General features: G+C 35.1%; 1 protein-coding gene across 4 annotated transcripts in view; it reads right to left on the bottom strand.

Annotated features, from left to right (window-relative positions):
- Nucleotides 1–5,350: 5,350 nt before the first annotated feature.
- Nucleotides 5,351–15,853, bottom strand: part of LOC125666209 (uncharacterized) — a 137,313-nt gene continuing 126,810 nt past the window's right edge. For all 4 annotated transcript variants that reach the window (XM_056151597.1, XM_056151596.1, XM_056151594.1 and 1 more), the window contains 2 exons: nucleotides 12,521–12,854; nucleotides 5,351–6,182 (listed from right to left, as the gene is read on the bottom strand). In XM_056151597.1, the coding sequence (XP_056007572.1) occupies nucleotides 12,523–12,854 (332 nt within the window). In that variant the 3' untranslated portion in view covers nucleotides 5,351–6,182; nucleotides 12,521–12,522. The remainder of the gene's footprint in view (nucleotides 6,183–12,520; nucleotides 12,855–15,853) is intronic.

Below are 15,853 nucleotides of genomic sequence, written 5' to 3' on the forward strand. Positions count from 1 at the left end.
TGTCAATAATTTTACACTAATTAACCACCGGCGACATACTCCTTCTGATACAATGAAATGCAAGTACAGGTAATGTTAGCACGTACCTCTATAAACACCATGGATCATCGTGACCATGGTGAAAAGATTCAGTAACGCAGGGGTTCTAAATTTTTGAAGCGATCGGTCTATTTATTTTTCTTAAAAACAACATAAATGAGGGTTTTCTTTGTCTAACACACACTGCACGGAATGCATAGAAGTATATACCCCACCATTTACTTTTCTCAGACACTCGTGTTTAATATCGAGTACCTACGAAAAATCGCACGGATATTTGCTTCATGAGCTTAATTAAAGGTTTGAAATAATTTGAGAAAGAACCATGATAATCTGTCACAAGAATATAAAAATACATTCAATTTCTTACTAAATTGGGGTTCATGATAATCTTTATTTTGACGAAATGCTTGAAAATGAAAATAATGCAAGGTGAAAAGATGGAAGATGTAACATTACTAAGATAAAAAGATATCAACTATTTCCATATTAACTAGTATAATCCAGTAAATTCACAATTTTAAGTTTTTCTGTCACATATTATATTCTGATTTAGGAATGTATCTATTTTTCTTTTCGCAATATAAGTAATGTTAGCACAGAATTTTATCAAGTCCATTCAGCAGTTTGATCATACCTTCTCATTCAATAACTTTTTTAAATAAAAAAAAATGTTTGTCAGGTTAGAGAGACTATGACATATGACTAAAACAATCACCTGTGTATAACTTGTACATTCCATGCAAATTCAAAGGGGTTTTTGCCTCAGTAGAACAGTTGGGGGTAGCTAATCCGTGTATTTGAAATCATCAGAAGTGATTGGCTTGTTGTGGAAAGTGTGAAATATATTGGGTCGGCGCAAGATACCCGTGATCTTAGTAGTAGTCACCCCATATGATATTGTTGGTTATGTGCAGATACCCGATGGGTGTGGTCATAATGACACGAGGGAGCGTAGCTCCCGAGTGTCATTATGACCACGCCCATCGGGTATCTGTACATAATCAACAATAGTATATGGGGTAAGTGACTTGTACCATAGTTATACTTTAATTTAGCTTTCGGAAGCGCGGTCGCCTGTTTACAATATGATGCCAATTGGTATGTCTTTACATTACACTTTGAACACCATATTGACTTTCTATCACCGACAAATGTATGTTCATTAATTGTTTTTAAAAAGCCGTTTTTAAAGTGCATATAAATGTTTGGACTGTTGGTTTTAATATTTTTATTTTAATACATATTTTGACTAAATTGGATGGAAAAGCGTTTACATGTATATACAATAGATTTAAAAAAAAAAATGGTGAAACCATAAGAGAAAAAAAAAAGAATTGTAAGACGCGAAACCATAAAAGAAACACAAGTCTAATTCACTCTGTCCGCTAAACAAGTTTATCTCTCCAACGCGTTCTTATCATGTGACTGGGTCTTCTATAAAACTCTTTATAAATGATACCCGTATTTCTACTTACATGTGTTTCTCGACTTGAGGAGAATATGGAACTAGAAAGTCTTTGGAACGAGACCATTGACGATATTATCTTGCATCAAGGTTTAAGTGATATTCAGTGCGAATATATATAATGTATTTGGAGAACTTAGTCTGAGTCAGTTATCCGTGTTTGATATGTGCAATTTTGATCTTCATACAGTGGACAGTGATGTTTTGTTTTTGTTTTTTCGAGAATGTGGGCGGGGTTTGAAGAAAAGTGTGGGTTATGTACAGATAACCCACACTTTTAACAAAAGAAAGCACGCCAAACTATGGTACAAGACTAGATCTGATATGGCGCCAATCCAATATGCTTCACACTGTTCGTAAGAAGTCAAGACCCAAACTAGCTAACCATAATTTAGTTCCAGTTATTGTGATAAAGATCTTATTATACTTGTTATACCAAAATCATTGAATTATCTAGACACTCCTGATGAACATTTTTTTTCTCTCTCATGAAAATCTCTATCAAAGTGCATTGAACATAAATCTCGGTCAAACGTAATTAACTCGAGATATTAAAAATAAATCAGTCGATGGATTGTATTGTTGCATCTAATAATTTTGTAATAAATTAATTCTAATCATTTTCTATATTGGATCAAGTTATATTTGTAAAGATGCATATTAACACAATATGATGGAAGAGAGAGAGAGAGAGAGAGAGAGAGAGAGAGAGAGAGAGAGAGAGAGAAGAGAGAGAGAGAGAAGAGGAGAGAGAGAAACACATAGAGAGAGAGAGAGAAAGAGAGAGAAACACACACACACACAGAGAGAGAGAGAGAGAGAGAGAGAGAGAGAGAGAGAGAGAGAGAGAGAAAGAGAGAGAAAGAGAAACAGAGAGAGAGAGAGAGAGAGAGAGAGAGAGAGAGAGAGAGAGAGAGAGAGAGAGAGAGAGCCCACGTCGATAATTATTGAGTATCCCTATTACATGTTGTACATATAAGCTCTTCATTTTGTTTTTCATGAAAATCTCTATCAAAGTACATTGAACATAAATCTCGGTCAAACGTAATTAGCTCGAGATATTAAAAATAAATCAATCGATGGATTGTATTGTTGTATCTATTAATTTTGTAATGAATTAATTCTAATCATTTTCTATATTGGATCAAGTTATATTTGTCAAGATGCATATTAACACAATATGATGGAAGTAATATTACATAGTATGTGCCTTAAACACCGCATTTGTCAGAGAGAGAGAGAGAGAGAGAGAGGGAGAGAGAGAGAGAGAGAGAGAGAGCACATCGGTAATTATTGAATATCCCTTTTACATGTTGTACACATAATCTCTTCATTTACTGGATAATATACTAATTCGCATTCAAAACAGGAATCGTCTGCTGTAAGCATTATTATTAAACATAGAATTTAAGAATATTCTAATGAAGAAAGGAACTACAAGATTTAAAAGAAAACCATAAAAACCAGGTCTTTTCAAAAACATAATATATAGTGTTTGGTATCGTTGGAATTGGCTTAAAATGCTGAAAAACAATATAAGTATCGGGGGGGGGGTATTGATAGTATTTCTTTTTTTAAGATTCCGCACCATTACTTAGCCTGCGGTACATGCTCACGCCTCCTGTAAGGCGCCCATAACCAAAACAAAATCTCCTTGAAGCTGTGTGTATTCGCAGATAACACACAACGTTCAATACGGAGGACACTGTGTATCTCCGTAAATTTTCCACTGTGGTCTTTCCATGGTGGGGTCATAAAACTCGTGTCGTGTACTGTACATGCATGTGAGAGGGTATGGCAGGTGCCCACTCCGACACAGCAGTTTCTATAACCCACTTTGCCAATTACAACCATTATTGACACGAATTATCTTTGGGTGAAGAGGATCCAAGTTTCTTCAAACCATGATCCCCCTCCCTGTGTCGTTGTATCATGGCTAAGTCGGGGCCAGAATATGAGGTCAAACCTTTTTGTGGGAAGACAATTTTGCAAAAATTCCATTAAAAATTACAGAACAGCATGCATTGTCAATATAACTTGTGTAAGCGATGCGGCCCATGAGCCTCTTGTTTTCATCTTGTCTGTCACCAAGCTCTAAATTTTGAATGGTAAGAGATAGGGCTATCATATATCATATGCACATTTCTTGCGACAAGACATTTCTTTTTGGTCCAAGTTTCAAAACCTCTGACATTAACCCTCGGAGAAAACCTAACTTAGACAATATCCAGTGGCGGATTTAAGGCTGAGGCGCAGCCCCCCCCCCACCTAAAATTTTCAAATTTAAGGTAACTCGTGATGTCTTGTTTAGAAAAATGTACTAAACAATATAGGAGGAAATAATTTGTTCCTCTCCCGGAGAATAGATGATAAAATCTTTTAATTTCTTGAATTACTTTGATGGGGTAACTTATTTTTGTCCAAAACGCCTTAATATCTGCGTCATTTTATTAATTTCACCTTATAAAAAATGATAGAAAAAAGTTCAAATGACTAAATAGGAGAAATATTTCAAGCCCTATAAAATTCAGGAGCTTCCGGGGGCTTCTAAAGGCCGCCTCCAGCCTGATAAAGTGCTGCCCCCAGTAACCGCAATGCCTGGATTCGCCCCTGAATTATATCTCCTGAATAATTAGTTGGGTTTTCATGTGTAATGGCCAAGTACTCATGATCCACATCTAAATAATGACACTTAGCGCTTTCGCCGTGTAGTTTGGCTCTTCAGGGTGTAACAAGCTGAACAAAAAGACGTCTCAACTACAATGTCATAACTTAGTACATTGTACTATTTTTGTTATGTGTACTTAGTCATCGATGGATATATTTTTTTCTACTTATTACCGATATTATGGACATTTTGTGCAATTTTACTATATATATAATATATATATATATATATATATATATATATATATATATATATATATATAATCCTGTGTGGATCCGGTTAGAAAAGGTCCTCAGTACCCCCTTGTTAATCGTTTGAGGCGACTAAATGGGGCGGTCCTTCGGATGAGACCACAAAAACCGAGGTCCCGTGTCGCAGCAGGTTTGGCATGATAAATATCCCTCCCTGCTCAATGGCCACAAGTGCCGAAATGGGTCTAAATTGTGCAGCCATTTATTAGCAATAATAACATCACGTCTCCATTTGAGTAAAAAAAATATTGAACAATACACGATTCATGTTATGATCTTTGACCTTGACCTCAAGAAAACAACAGCGTAATGTAATATTTTTCATGAACAAAATGATTTTTATAGAAATTGAAAAATCTCAGCAGTGCCAACATGATTCAGGTAAGCGATGTGGCCATGGCCATTTTGTGATATAGTATGCTACGGTTCCATCAGCTCTCATATTAACGACCTATTAACCAAAAACAAAACGATGTGTTGATAAAAGTTCATTCTTAATTGTCCTAAATTACAGTTCATAAAAGTTGTGGAACTTGTTTGTTAATTATCCTAAATGAAAGTTTCAACACATAGCATTTGACCTAATTTTTATACCACAGTTTCACACTGAAAACTCATCTATATTTTCTTTATTTTTTGGCCAAATGTAATGTTTTTGTGGAATGATATGTTTCAGTGCATTACACCATAATATCAAAGTTCAACGCTTTTTAAAAAAATCAAATGATGGAATAGCACCTTTTGTCATTAAAAAACTAAGAACTGTTTGATTCACGGATAAGTTGTTTACCATGCCGGGATGTGATTTCACAATTTTCATGTTCTTAAAAAAATCGAAATTGTCATTCAAATCAGGAATAATTGCAGAACAAACGAGAGTGTGAGTTATAATCTCTGGTCATGAATTTACAAATTACACAAAAATTCTATGGAAATACATGATTTAATATTTTTTTAAATGACCATACATCACATCAAGCTGAAAGGAAATTGTAATCAATGTCCACCATCACTAGATGAGGAAATGTAATCAATGTCCACCATCACTAGATGAGGAAATGTAATTAATGTCCAACATCACTAGATGAGGAAATGTAATCAGCGTCCACCATCACTAGATGAGGAAATGTAATCAGCGTCCATCATCACTAGATGAGGAAATGTAATCAATGTCCATCATCACTAAATGGGGAAATGTAATCAGTGTCCACCATCACTAGATGAGGAAATGTAATCAGTGTCCACCATCACTAAATGGGGAAATGTAATCAATGTCCATCATCACTAAATGGGGAAATGTAATCAGTGTCCATCATCACTAAATGGGGAAATGTAATCAGTGTCCACCATCACTAGATGAGGAAATGTAATCAATGTCCACCATCACTAGATGAGGAAATGTAATCAGTGTCCATCATCACTAGATGGGGAAATGTAATCAGTGTCCACCATCACTAGATGAGGAAATGCAATCAATGTCCACCATCACTAGATAAGAAAATGTAATTAATGTCCACCATCACTAGATGAGGAAATGTAATCAGTGTCCATCATCACTAGATGGGGAAATGTAATCAGTGTCCACCATCACTGGATGAGGAAATGTAATTAATGTCCGCCATCACTAGATGAGGAAATGTAATCAATGTCCACCATCAGTAGATGAGGAAATGTAGGCAATGTCCGCCACCACTTGATCAGGAAATGTAGACCAGATTCATTGGCTGAAGGAAGGGTAATGGTAATAGTATGGCATCTGTAAAACATGAAATAACATCAATGAGTCATTTCTGTAAAGAACATGACCCACAATATGCTAGTTTTGGCCTACCAAATTTGGAAAAATTAAAGAACACTTTAGAATAAATCTAAGATTATATTTTTTATCCATAACATGAACCAAGTTGTATTGCGCAATCGTTTCCTCACACCGGATGTTTAAAGCACTCAAGTAAATGCCCAAACCTACCGCAGTTTCACGTTTTCCGGGAAAATCGCATAAATTTGCCAACTTCAGTTTATAAATTCACATGGGCCACATTACTCACGACTCATTTTTGTAAACTAAAATTAAAATGCAAAGTTAGACTAACACTTTCCATTAAAAAATTAACTCGTAATCAATGCGGACATGTCGAAAAAAAAAATAATAACAAAAGTGTCGTCTGGAAACGTCAGATTCCACGGCAGTCAATACATACATCTAACGCAGTTGATACGACTAAAAAAAGAAACAGCAAAGAGGTGAGTTTTTATGTTGTTATATATTTTTAAAAATAAAAAAATCAATATCTAAACAAGTAAATATGAGAGTCATAGCCTATGGTAAAAAGGTACAGGGGAGAGGAGGGGCGGGGGGGGGGGGGGGTTGTTACACCTATCGTGTATGTTTGATTCCGAAGTCCGTTCGGATGGCTTTAAAAGTACCGATTTCCCTACCTTTTGTTACTTTAAAAATGATATTGTTCGAAACAGAATGAATGTTCGAATCAAACGTACAGTACAAACTTATACAGCCATACGGAATACCCTAGTTAGAATAATCTAATTGTGTCTTGGGACAGGCCCTCACCACAGGGACTCGGTTGTCAGATATTGAAGTTTTGTATTATTTGTTCCCGAATAATAAATTGAGGGTTTGCATGATTTGTGTCCGAATAATAAATTATATAAATAAAACCCACCACCAAAATCCGCCTTTTTCGAGGTTTTAAAAAAGGTGTATCATGTGTACATTAAAAAAAGTAAAGGGACGACACTCGCCATCTTGGATTTCTGGGGGGCCCTCGATTCACGGCTTGTTTTTAACAATTTCTACTCTCTGCCTACCGGTTTCTGGCGAGATCTACGTTGGAAAAAGATCCAACGACTTCTCCCTATCGTCTGCTTATGTCTACATGCCGTATTAAAGATTCAGTGACCCGAAACATCCTCGATACCTGCCCCTACTTATCGAAAGCAACGGAAGTTTGCATCGAGTGACACGACGCCTACCGGAGCTCTCCATATAATCACTGTGGTGTTCCGAATGTATACGATAAGTCCAGAGAAATCAACACCGCCAAAACAACAGATCTTTAAAATGTTGATTTTGCTTTAGAATGGTCACAATTCATTGATAAACGGCCAAGCTGCTGACAATGGGATGTTTCCATTTTCACATTTACTGATATTTTGGAGAAGCCTAAAATATGATAGAATTTTGTTTCGTTATTTTGAATAAAGTTCTTGCACGTCGTATTTAAGTTGAATTGTAACATTTTTAAAACTTTGAAAATAAACAATGCGCACAGTGTACAGTTTTGCATATCGGACCCATAGAATTATTCTAAATGGGGGAGGGGGATTTTCATTTCTCTTCTTAAAAGGCTAAAGCAGGAGATATACAGCCCATAAGGGGGGAGGGAGATTACTCTTAATCAATTTCCCTTAATGATAGGGAAAAAAGTGGATTTACATATAATTGGTCAAGATAAGTTGAAATGGAGGAAGGTGGAAGTTTGCATGCCCCCCCCCCCGGCGGGGGGCCTTCTATGGGCCTGCAACTTGTGTTTGTGTAATCGAACGAACACTGATGAGTTAACGACAATATACTTACAATACGTGTATGGTATATTGGCTTTCAATTTGATATTTATATAGCAATGTGTGGATAAACAGGTCTTCTTTTGATCATGTGCCCCTGTGGTACTTTGTGCGTAAGTTAATCATTTAGTTATTGGTATATAAAATCTCTCCCATAAATTACATAGTTTTCTATTTACAGCTTACTATGCTACGACATTGTCTGAATTCTTTGTTCTTCCGTGGAAAACCTTCGTTTACTAAATTCAATTTAAATATTAGTGCTTATTTCAACTTAGACTTCTCTAGATTTATCGTATACATCCAGAACACCCCAGTGATTATATGGAGAGCTCCGGTAGGCGTCGTGTCACTCGATGCAAACTTCCGTTGCTTTCGATAAGTAGGGGCAGGTATCGAGGATGTTTCGGGTCACTGGATCTTTAATACGGCATGTAGACATAAGCAGACGATAGGGAGAAGTCGTTGGATCTTTTTCCAACGTAGATCTCGCCAGAAACCGGTAGGCAGAGAGTAGAAATTGTTAAAAACAAGCCGTGAATCGAGGGCCCCCCAGAAATCCAAGATGGCGAGTGTCGTCCCTTTACTTTTTTAAATGTACACATGATACACCTTTTTTAAAACCTCGAAAAAGGCGGATTTTGGTGGTGGGTTTTATTTATATAATTTATTATTCGGACACAAATCATGCAAAACTTCAATTTATTATTCGGGAACAAATAATACAAAACTTCAATATCTGACAACGGAGCCCATGTGGCCCTCACCACAATCGGTCCGTAGGACATTATCATTTTAACGATAGAACATTCCATCTAGGAATACCCCAGTAAACATTTCAATTACACAGGCTCAGCAAATACACATGTATTACGCATGGACATGTGCGATATATATTCAGACAGTATGTTCTATCGTATGAATTTGTCCATTGGTTCTCACAATTTTTACAAATTGTGTACGTTTAATTAGTTCAAAGTTTCTTATAAAATATGAAGTCTGTCCATCGTAACTGTAAAGTTGTAGCAACGTGTTACACTAACAAATGTCCGCACATCACGGCAATTTCAAACACGGCTGTTAGTTTTATCTATTTTATATTTGTACTTGAGAATTTGAACGCACAATATTCATACATCGAACGGAAAAAAACGAATATCGTTTTGTTTTCAAATTTAACTATTTAAGTTCGTAAATTCATAAGTCCCTAGTATATACGTGGAAAGAAACCTACAAAAACACACAGAGAGTTTGTTTTTAATGAAGTAGGTCAATTTAAATACATATCAAAGTATATCTTGTTAAATAATATTTGACATAACTTGTGTTGAAATGTAGAATATTCACTTAATTATATTTTTTTTTCGATTGAAGGGCAATAACTCTAAATGGAAAACAGTTTACTAGTGGTGGATCCTAGTTTTTTTTTCTTTCGTTTTGTTTTATATATACACACGTATATCAAATGCTTTAATTGATTTTAGAATTTTTATTTTGTGCTATAGACAAAATTTATATTGAAAAGGTATGTTTTAAATGTTAGGGAAAAAAAACAATCTATAAAGGTGAAACAACAACCCCCCCCCCCGAAAATGTATTGCAATACTAATGATAATTTTTCTGTTATTTCATGTATGGAAATGTTCATGGTTTTTGCACCAGTTTTCTTGTTGGATTAGGAAAATGGTTTACCTTTTCCTTAAAAAAGGACTTTGGAAGGGTCCATTAAACAGGCCCAGATTGGGAGATTTCAGGCTCTCATGGACTTAATTTCCGTGGAAACGAGGGGGTTATTTATATTCGGTCTTTCCTACCCCGGGATAGGAAAGACCAAATATAAATAACTTCCTCATTTCCACAGAAATTTCCATGGACTACATAATAGAAATAAATTAACCATGTAATATACATTGTTGTAAACCCCATACCCCCTCTATATTTCACACTGACATTAATCAACAAAACATTTGAAGATACACATATTCAGTTTATTTGTGGGAAAAAAAATAATTCTGAGTTTTTGAATACAATTTATTAATTGATTCACCAAGCATTAATTAACAAGTTAATTGATTTATAATCAGATTTTAGGAAAAATAACCTAGGCTAAAGGGTTTTAACATGAAGATAAGATTTTCATCCAACCCAAATTGTATATTTTAATTACATGTATATGACATAAATATTTCAGATATGCCAAGGAGTGGTCCCTAATTCTTTCTCTGTTTCAACTGTCCATGGAGAGTAAAACCAAAACACAGATCCAGGATTTCAAAGAAATATAGGACAGTGATCACCACTCTGATAGGGAGGGCACCATCTGATCATGAATTTCTGTGCAATAGATGCCAGAGTGTGTGTGTTGCTCCCATATTAAACAGAAGAATATCAACTCGGTTAGGCCACATATGCAAGACAGTCCAGCACCACCACCAGCAGCAGCAGTTCTTCCAATTAGTCCCCCTTCTGTATCACTCCCATCCCCATGTACATCAAGAGGGCACACTTCATGCTGTATCTGCGAGTGACCAGGTCCAAAGTTAGTTGTAGTCCCAGTAGGAGTAAGGCATGACATCTTCATTTCAAAAGAGGCCATCATTCCTGCCGGGGCTCGCTTCTGTACAAATCACCTACAATAAGACATAGAAGAACTTGAACCTATTGCTGACAACACCATGTTCAACAAAACAGGAGTGACATAATTAATCAATCAAGTTTTTAAGAGCTGAAATTTTGAGAAAAAAGAAAATAAGGTTGGATTTTGACAACAGTAAAAGTCTCACAGTGAGCATCAGAATCTCCTGGGAACCCCTAAAGCTGCTTTTGAGGACTTGCTGACATATATAAACCTGTAGAATATGGAAACTTGTGCTAGATAAAAGCTTTATAACCTTTTTACCAGTGGTGTATTTGTTGACAATAAAACGGTATTTGATAATAGCAGAATAATTACTTATTATAAACTACTAGTATTATCATTATGAAACTTAACTGGCAAATAACAAACAACAAACATGATTTGTAAATGTTATTTCCTGTAAAGATCTACATGATACTTCTATTTTGGGAACATTATGAAAATAGGCCAATTTAGATTATTTCTCATTCTGTGGCATTTACAAGCATGTATAAATTACATGTAAATGCAATATAATCCAAACAATTTAAAGCTACAGTTCCTTAGGATATATTCTATTTCAAATATGTATCTAGATGTAATTCTATTCAAATATATATTAATGCCTGAACGATTTTTAGATCACAGCTCATGAATTACGTTCTGTCAGTCAATAATGTATTGCACAAACATTTAAAATTGTTGGTTAAAAGACCTCAGTATCTTTACATGATTAATACGTACAGGAATATACAATTATTGATAAAAATAATTACAATAAAATTTATACAGTATCATTTCTCAAATCGTATTTTCAGAGTTAATAATATACTGACTCTGATCCCCTATATCGGTGTTATGTTGTTATTATTCACGCTATGAAATCTACATGTACATGTAACAAAAAAGATCATTTGATACTTACTATTAGGTGTCTACAGTAATTTTTCTTTAATCAGGTTTCACAGGAAATGCTTGTTGAACGTGTAATTCCGAGTAAATTCGAATTGAACATGTTTTGACGAGACGTGGTGTCAACTTATTTCGTTACAATTGATATCGATACTCGGTCGTTTTAATACAAAAAAAAAACAAAAAAAAAAAACAACAACTATGGAATATGATATGAAACAGAATTGTTCCAATGATTCACTTCTTTCACCATGTAAATAGACTACATACTATATTTATTCTTTTTATTTCAGTATTTTAAAATTCAAGTAAAAATAATTCAAAAGTAAAGTTGAACAATCACGGCTTTGAACATCATTTCCAAAATATTTCTTATTTCTATTTCCCAAATTTGGTCAAAAATGCTTATTATGATCATTGAATAAGCCATTCTAGCTATTTGAGTGCATATAACTTGATATATTCAGAGATTTATAGGTTCATGTACATTGTACATGGTCATTGGAGGTTTATTGTTGTGACGTGTATCCCGAAATGTTAATTTTTTAACATTAAATACCACAATATTCAACGTCATATTAACAAAAAAGTATAGAAGATATGAAAAAAAGAAAAACATTTCTAGAAAGCCTATATCCCGAAGATTATTATATACAGAAATTATCAATATCCTAGGCTAGGCCATTATTCATGGTTCGTGGGTCATGTTCTTTGCGAAGAAACACTTTTCTCTAGAGGTAATATTTACATTGTATATATATATATATATATATATATATATATATATATATATATAGATAGATAGATAGATAGATAGATACATATACAAGAGTTAAAAATGTTGCGTTTCATTAAGCGTAAAAACAAACTAAAATTTGAAGTTTATGTTTTGTTCGTTTTCATATTAGAATTTTGATACGATCTTAAAGCCATATTTCACTAGAAGATTATGTGACACCACTGGGAAAATTAATTCTTACATCTACACCAAGATACACCGCTGGCAACATGTTTTAGGATCAGCTTCTCCCCTGGCGTCCTCGTCATCAGAGTCGGATTCTTTTCTGGTGTCCTCGTCATCAGATTTTCTCCTGGCGTCCTTGTCATCAGATTTTCCCCTGTCGTCCTCGTCATCAGTGTCAGATTTCCCCCTGGCGTCCTCGTCATCAGTGTCAGCTTCTCCATTGGCGTCCTCGTCATCAGTGTCAAATTTCCCCCTGGCGTCCTCGTCATCAGAGTCAGAATTTCCCCTGGTATCTTCGTTATCAGAGTCAGATTCTTCTTTGGCGTCCTCGTCCACACTGTCTGGATAATCTAAAAGTATCAAAAACACAGAAGGTAATCAATCAATCACAAATCCTACATCAAAATCCAACTCGGTCATCCAAGTATCAATACTTCAAAAGAAAACTGATCACTAGCAATCTTATTGAATTTTCTCTATAACTGAGGCAGAGGTTAAGCATATAATCCTGTAGAAGTGGGCCCAATCTACCACGGGCAACATCAATTCTATATTGATAATTGTAATGTAATTAACGATTGATCAATCATTTAAATTCAATCATGTAATCACCTTCATCACACATTACATGACATGACAGGATTCAAGGTCATAAGCCTATGGGTCACATTGCTCAGGCAGTAGCTTTTTTCTTTTTGATTGATGACAAAAAATCATTACTGTGCATCAATTCATACTGGTCATGTAGGAGTTCAATTCAATTCACATCCACACTACTGAAGTATAATAATTATATAGTGAGAAGATTTAAATTATTTTGTAGCACATGACATTCTCCTGGAGCCAGTGTACCCACTTATTGCATTAGAAATGCACAGTGTTATATACATATCACTAGCTGTACATGGATCTTAACAATGTTTTCTAGTTGACCTTTGCCCTTTGCAATCAAAATTTCTAAGTGACAACAATTGGGATGACAATGTATCTAACTGGAAAATTCAGAAATCATCATTGTTGAACCAAGGGCATTATATTAAATCAAACATCAAAAATGTTGATTGCATCAAGTTTTACCTTCATATTCACAAAATAAACCAAAATCAACAACACCCAACATCCAAAATGTCAGATCGAATAGTAGGTCAAATGAATAAGGACATAAAATGCACAAAAATGACCAACGGCACGAACAACAGTAAATTCTCAAATTCTCGGGTAGACCTCTCCCTTTCTCAGGACGATAGAATTTCTTCATAAAAATGAAAACTAAATAGAAAAGCAAATTAACACTTAAAGTAAACCACAAAAGCTGATAACAAACAACAAGTCTCCATGTTGAAATTAAGTCGTAACTCACTATCCCTGTAATATAAGTATACAATTTTCTTTGGAACATTGCTTCCCGATTTCACAACAATCCGAAAATCTAAATGACTTTAACTAAAGAACTTTGTTTACAATTGACATCAGCCTCCAAACCTAACACAAGAGGCCCATGGGTCACATCGCTCACCTGAGTCACCTTGGTCCATATCAGAAGATTTTCCATATCTATTTGCATGTAAAACTGTAGTCCCTATTATGGCCCCAAACCTACCCTTGGAGGCCATGGTTTTTGCAAAGTTGAATCTACACTATCTCAGAAAGCTTTCATGTAAATGTGAACTTCTTTGGCCCAATGTTTCTTCAGAAGAAGATTTTTAAAGATTTTCCCTATATATTTGTATGTAAAACTTCGATCCCCTATTGTGGCCCCATCCTACCCCAGGGGGCCATGCTTTTAACAAACCTGAATCTGCACTATATCAGAAAGCTTTCATATAAATATCAGCTTTTCTGGCCCAGTGGTTCTTGAGAAGATTTTTAAATGGCCCCACCTTATTTCTGCATTTTTGTGATTATCTCCCCTTTGAAAAGGATATGGCCCTTCATTTGAACAAACCTGAAAGCCCTTCACACAAGGATGCTTTTGGCCAAGTTTGCTTGAAATTGGCACAGTGGCTCTGGAAAAAAATCCAAAATGTATAAAGTTTAAACAGACGGACAGGCAGACAAACTACGGACAACAGGTGATCAAAAAAGTTCACGAGAGTTTTCAGCTAAGGTGAGCTAAAAACCTAACTGCAAACTTATTCCCTTCATTTCCACATGTTTGGATCCCATTTACCCAAGGCTGTTCTGTACTAAGCTTGATTGAAATCCAGTGGTTCTGGAGACGAGGTTGAAAATGTGTAAAGTTTAGAGACAGACTGATATATGACAGAGAACGGGTGATCAGAAAACCTCACTTAAGTTCATGTGAACTAACAAGAGGTCCACAGGTCTTAACAGTCACCTGAATATTAAAACCCAAACGTAACCAATACACGCGCGGTTTGGCACACACCTCCGTATACCCCAGATAAGTATGGGGAGCAAACTATAAGAAGTTTGAGAGAAACCATTTGATATCCAATCCATATAATTTCGTTGCTTATCATTCCTTAGCTGCTGTTAGAACAAGAAAGATGTCAGGTGAGACTTTAACTTTCATTATAAATACTATGATGTTGTTTTAAAAAGTAATGTGTGTGATATATAAAGCAGAATAATAAATCATACAATGGGCCGGCATGTCTCAGTTAAAAAAAATGGGCTGAAACGTCTGGACCGAAGTGACGATATATAAAAACCAAAGAAATTGATCCATGAATGTCGTTATTTTTGACATTTGGGCCTAAATGTCACTGGGCCGAAGTGTCAATTTATTATAATGTGGAAACGCAATAAGGGTGATGTTGGCAAAATGAACAAGATGTGTTTGTGAAACACAAATGCCCCAATAATGGCCAATTCCAAAGATGACCAAGGTCACAAGGACAAATATCTTGGTACCAGTAGAAAGATCTTGTCACAAGAAATGCTCCTGTACAATATGAAAGCTCTAATATATATATATATATTTTTTTATATTTATTTTTTTTAAACATACACACAGTATATATATACATACATTCTGCAAAGAAACTTGTACAGAATGTTTATAAGAACTATCAGAGGTATATGTATATATTATTTTCTGAGAGAGAGAGAGAGAGAGAGAGAGAGAGAGAGAGAGAGAGAGAGAGAGAGAGATAAGTTCAGTCATTATTTAATATATTTTAAAAGGGTACATATATATTGAAATTTATAAAAAAGATAATTTTCAAAAAATAAATAAATAAATAAACAACAACAGCAAACAAACACTCAATGAAATAATTGATTCCAGCGGTTCCAGCAGGTGTGAAACAAATCTTTTTCACCATTTTTATATGCAATATGTCTTTAAGTTTCATAAAATGTGTTCATTAGCGATATCACAACA

This window comes from Ostrea edulis, chromosome 10 (assembly GCF_947568905.1).
Source record: "Ostrea edulis chromosome 10, xbOstEdul1.1, whole genome shotgun sequence".
Lineage (NCBI taxonomy): Eukaryota > Metazoa > Mollusca > Bivalvia > Ostreida > Ostreidae > Ostrea > Ostrea edulis.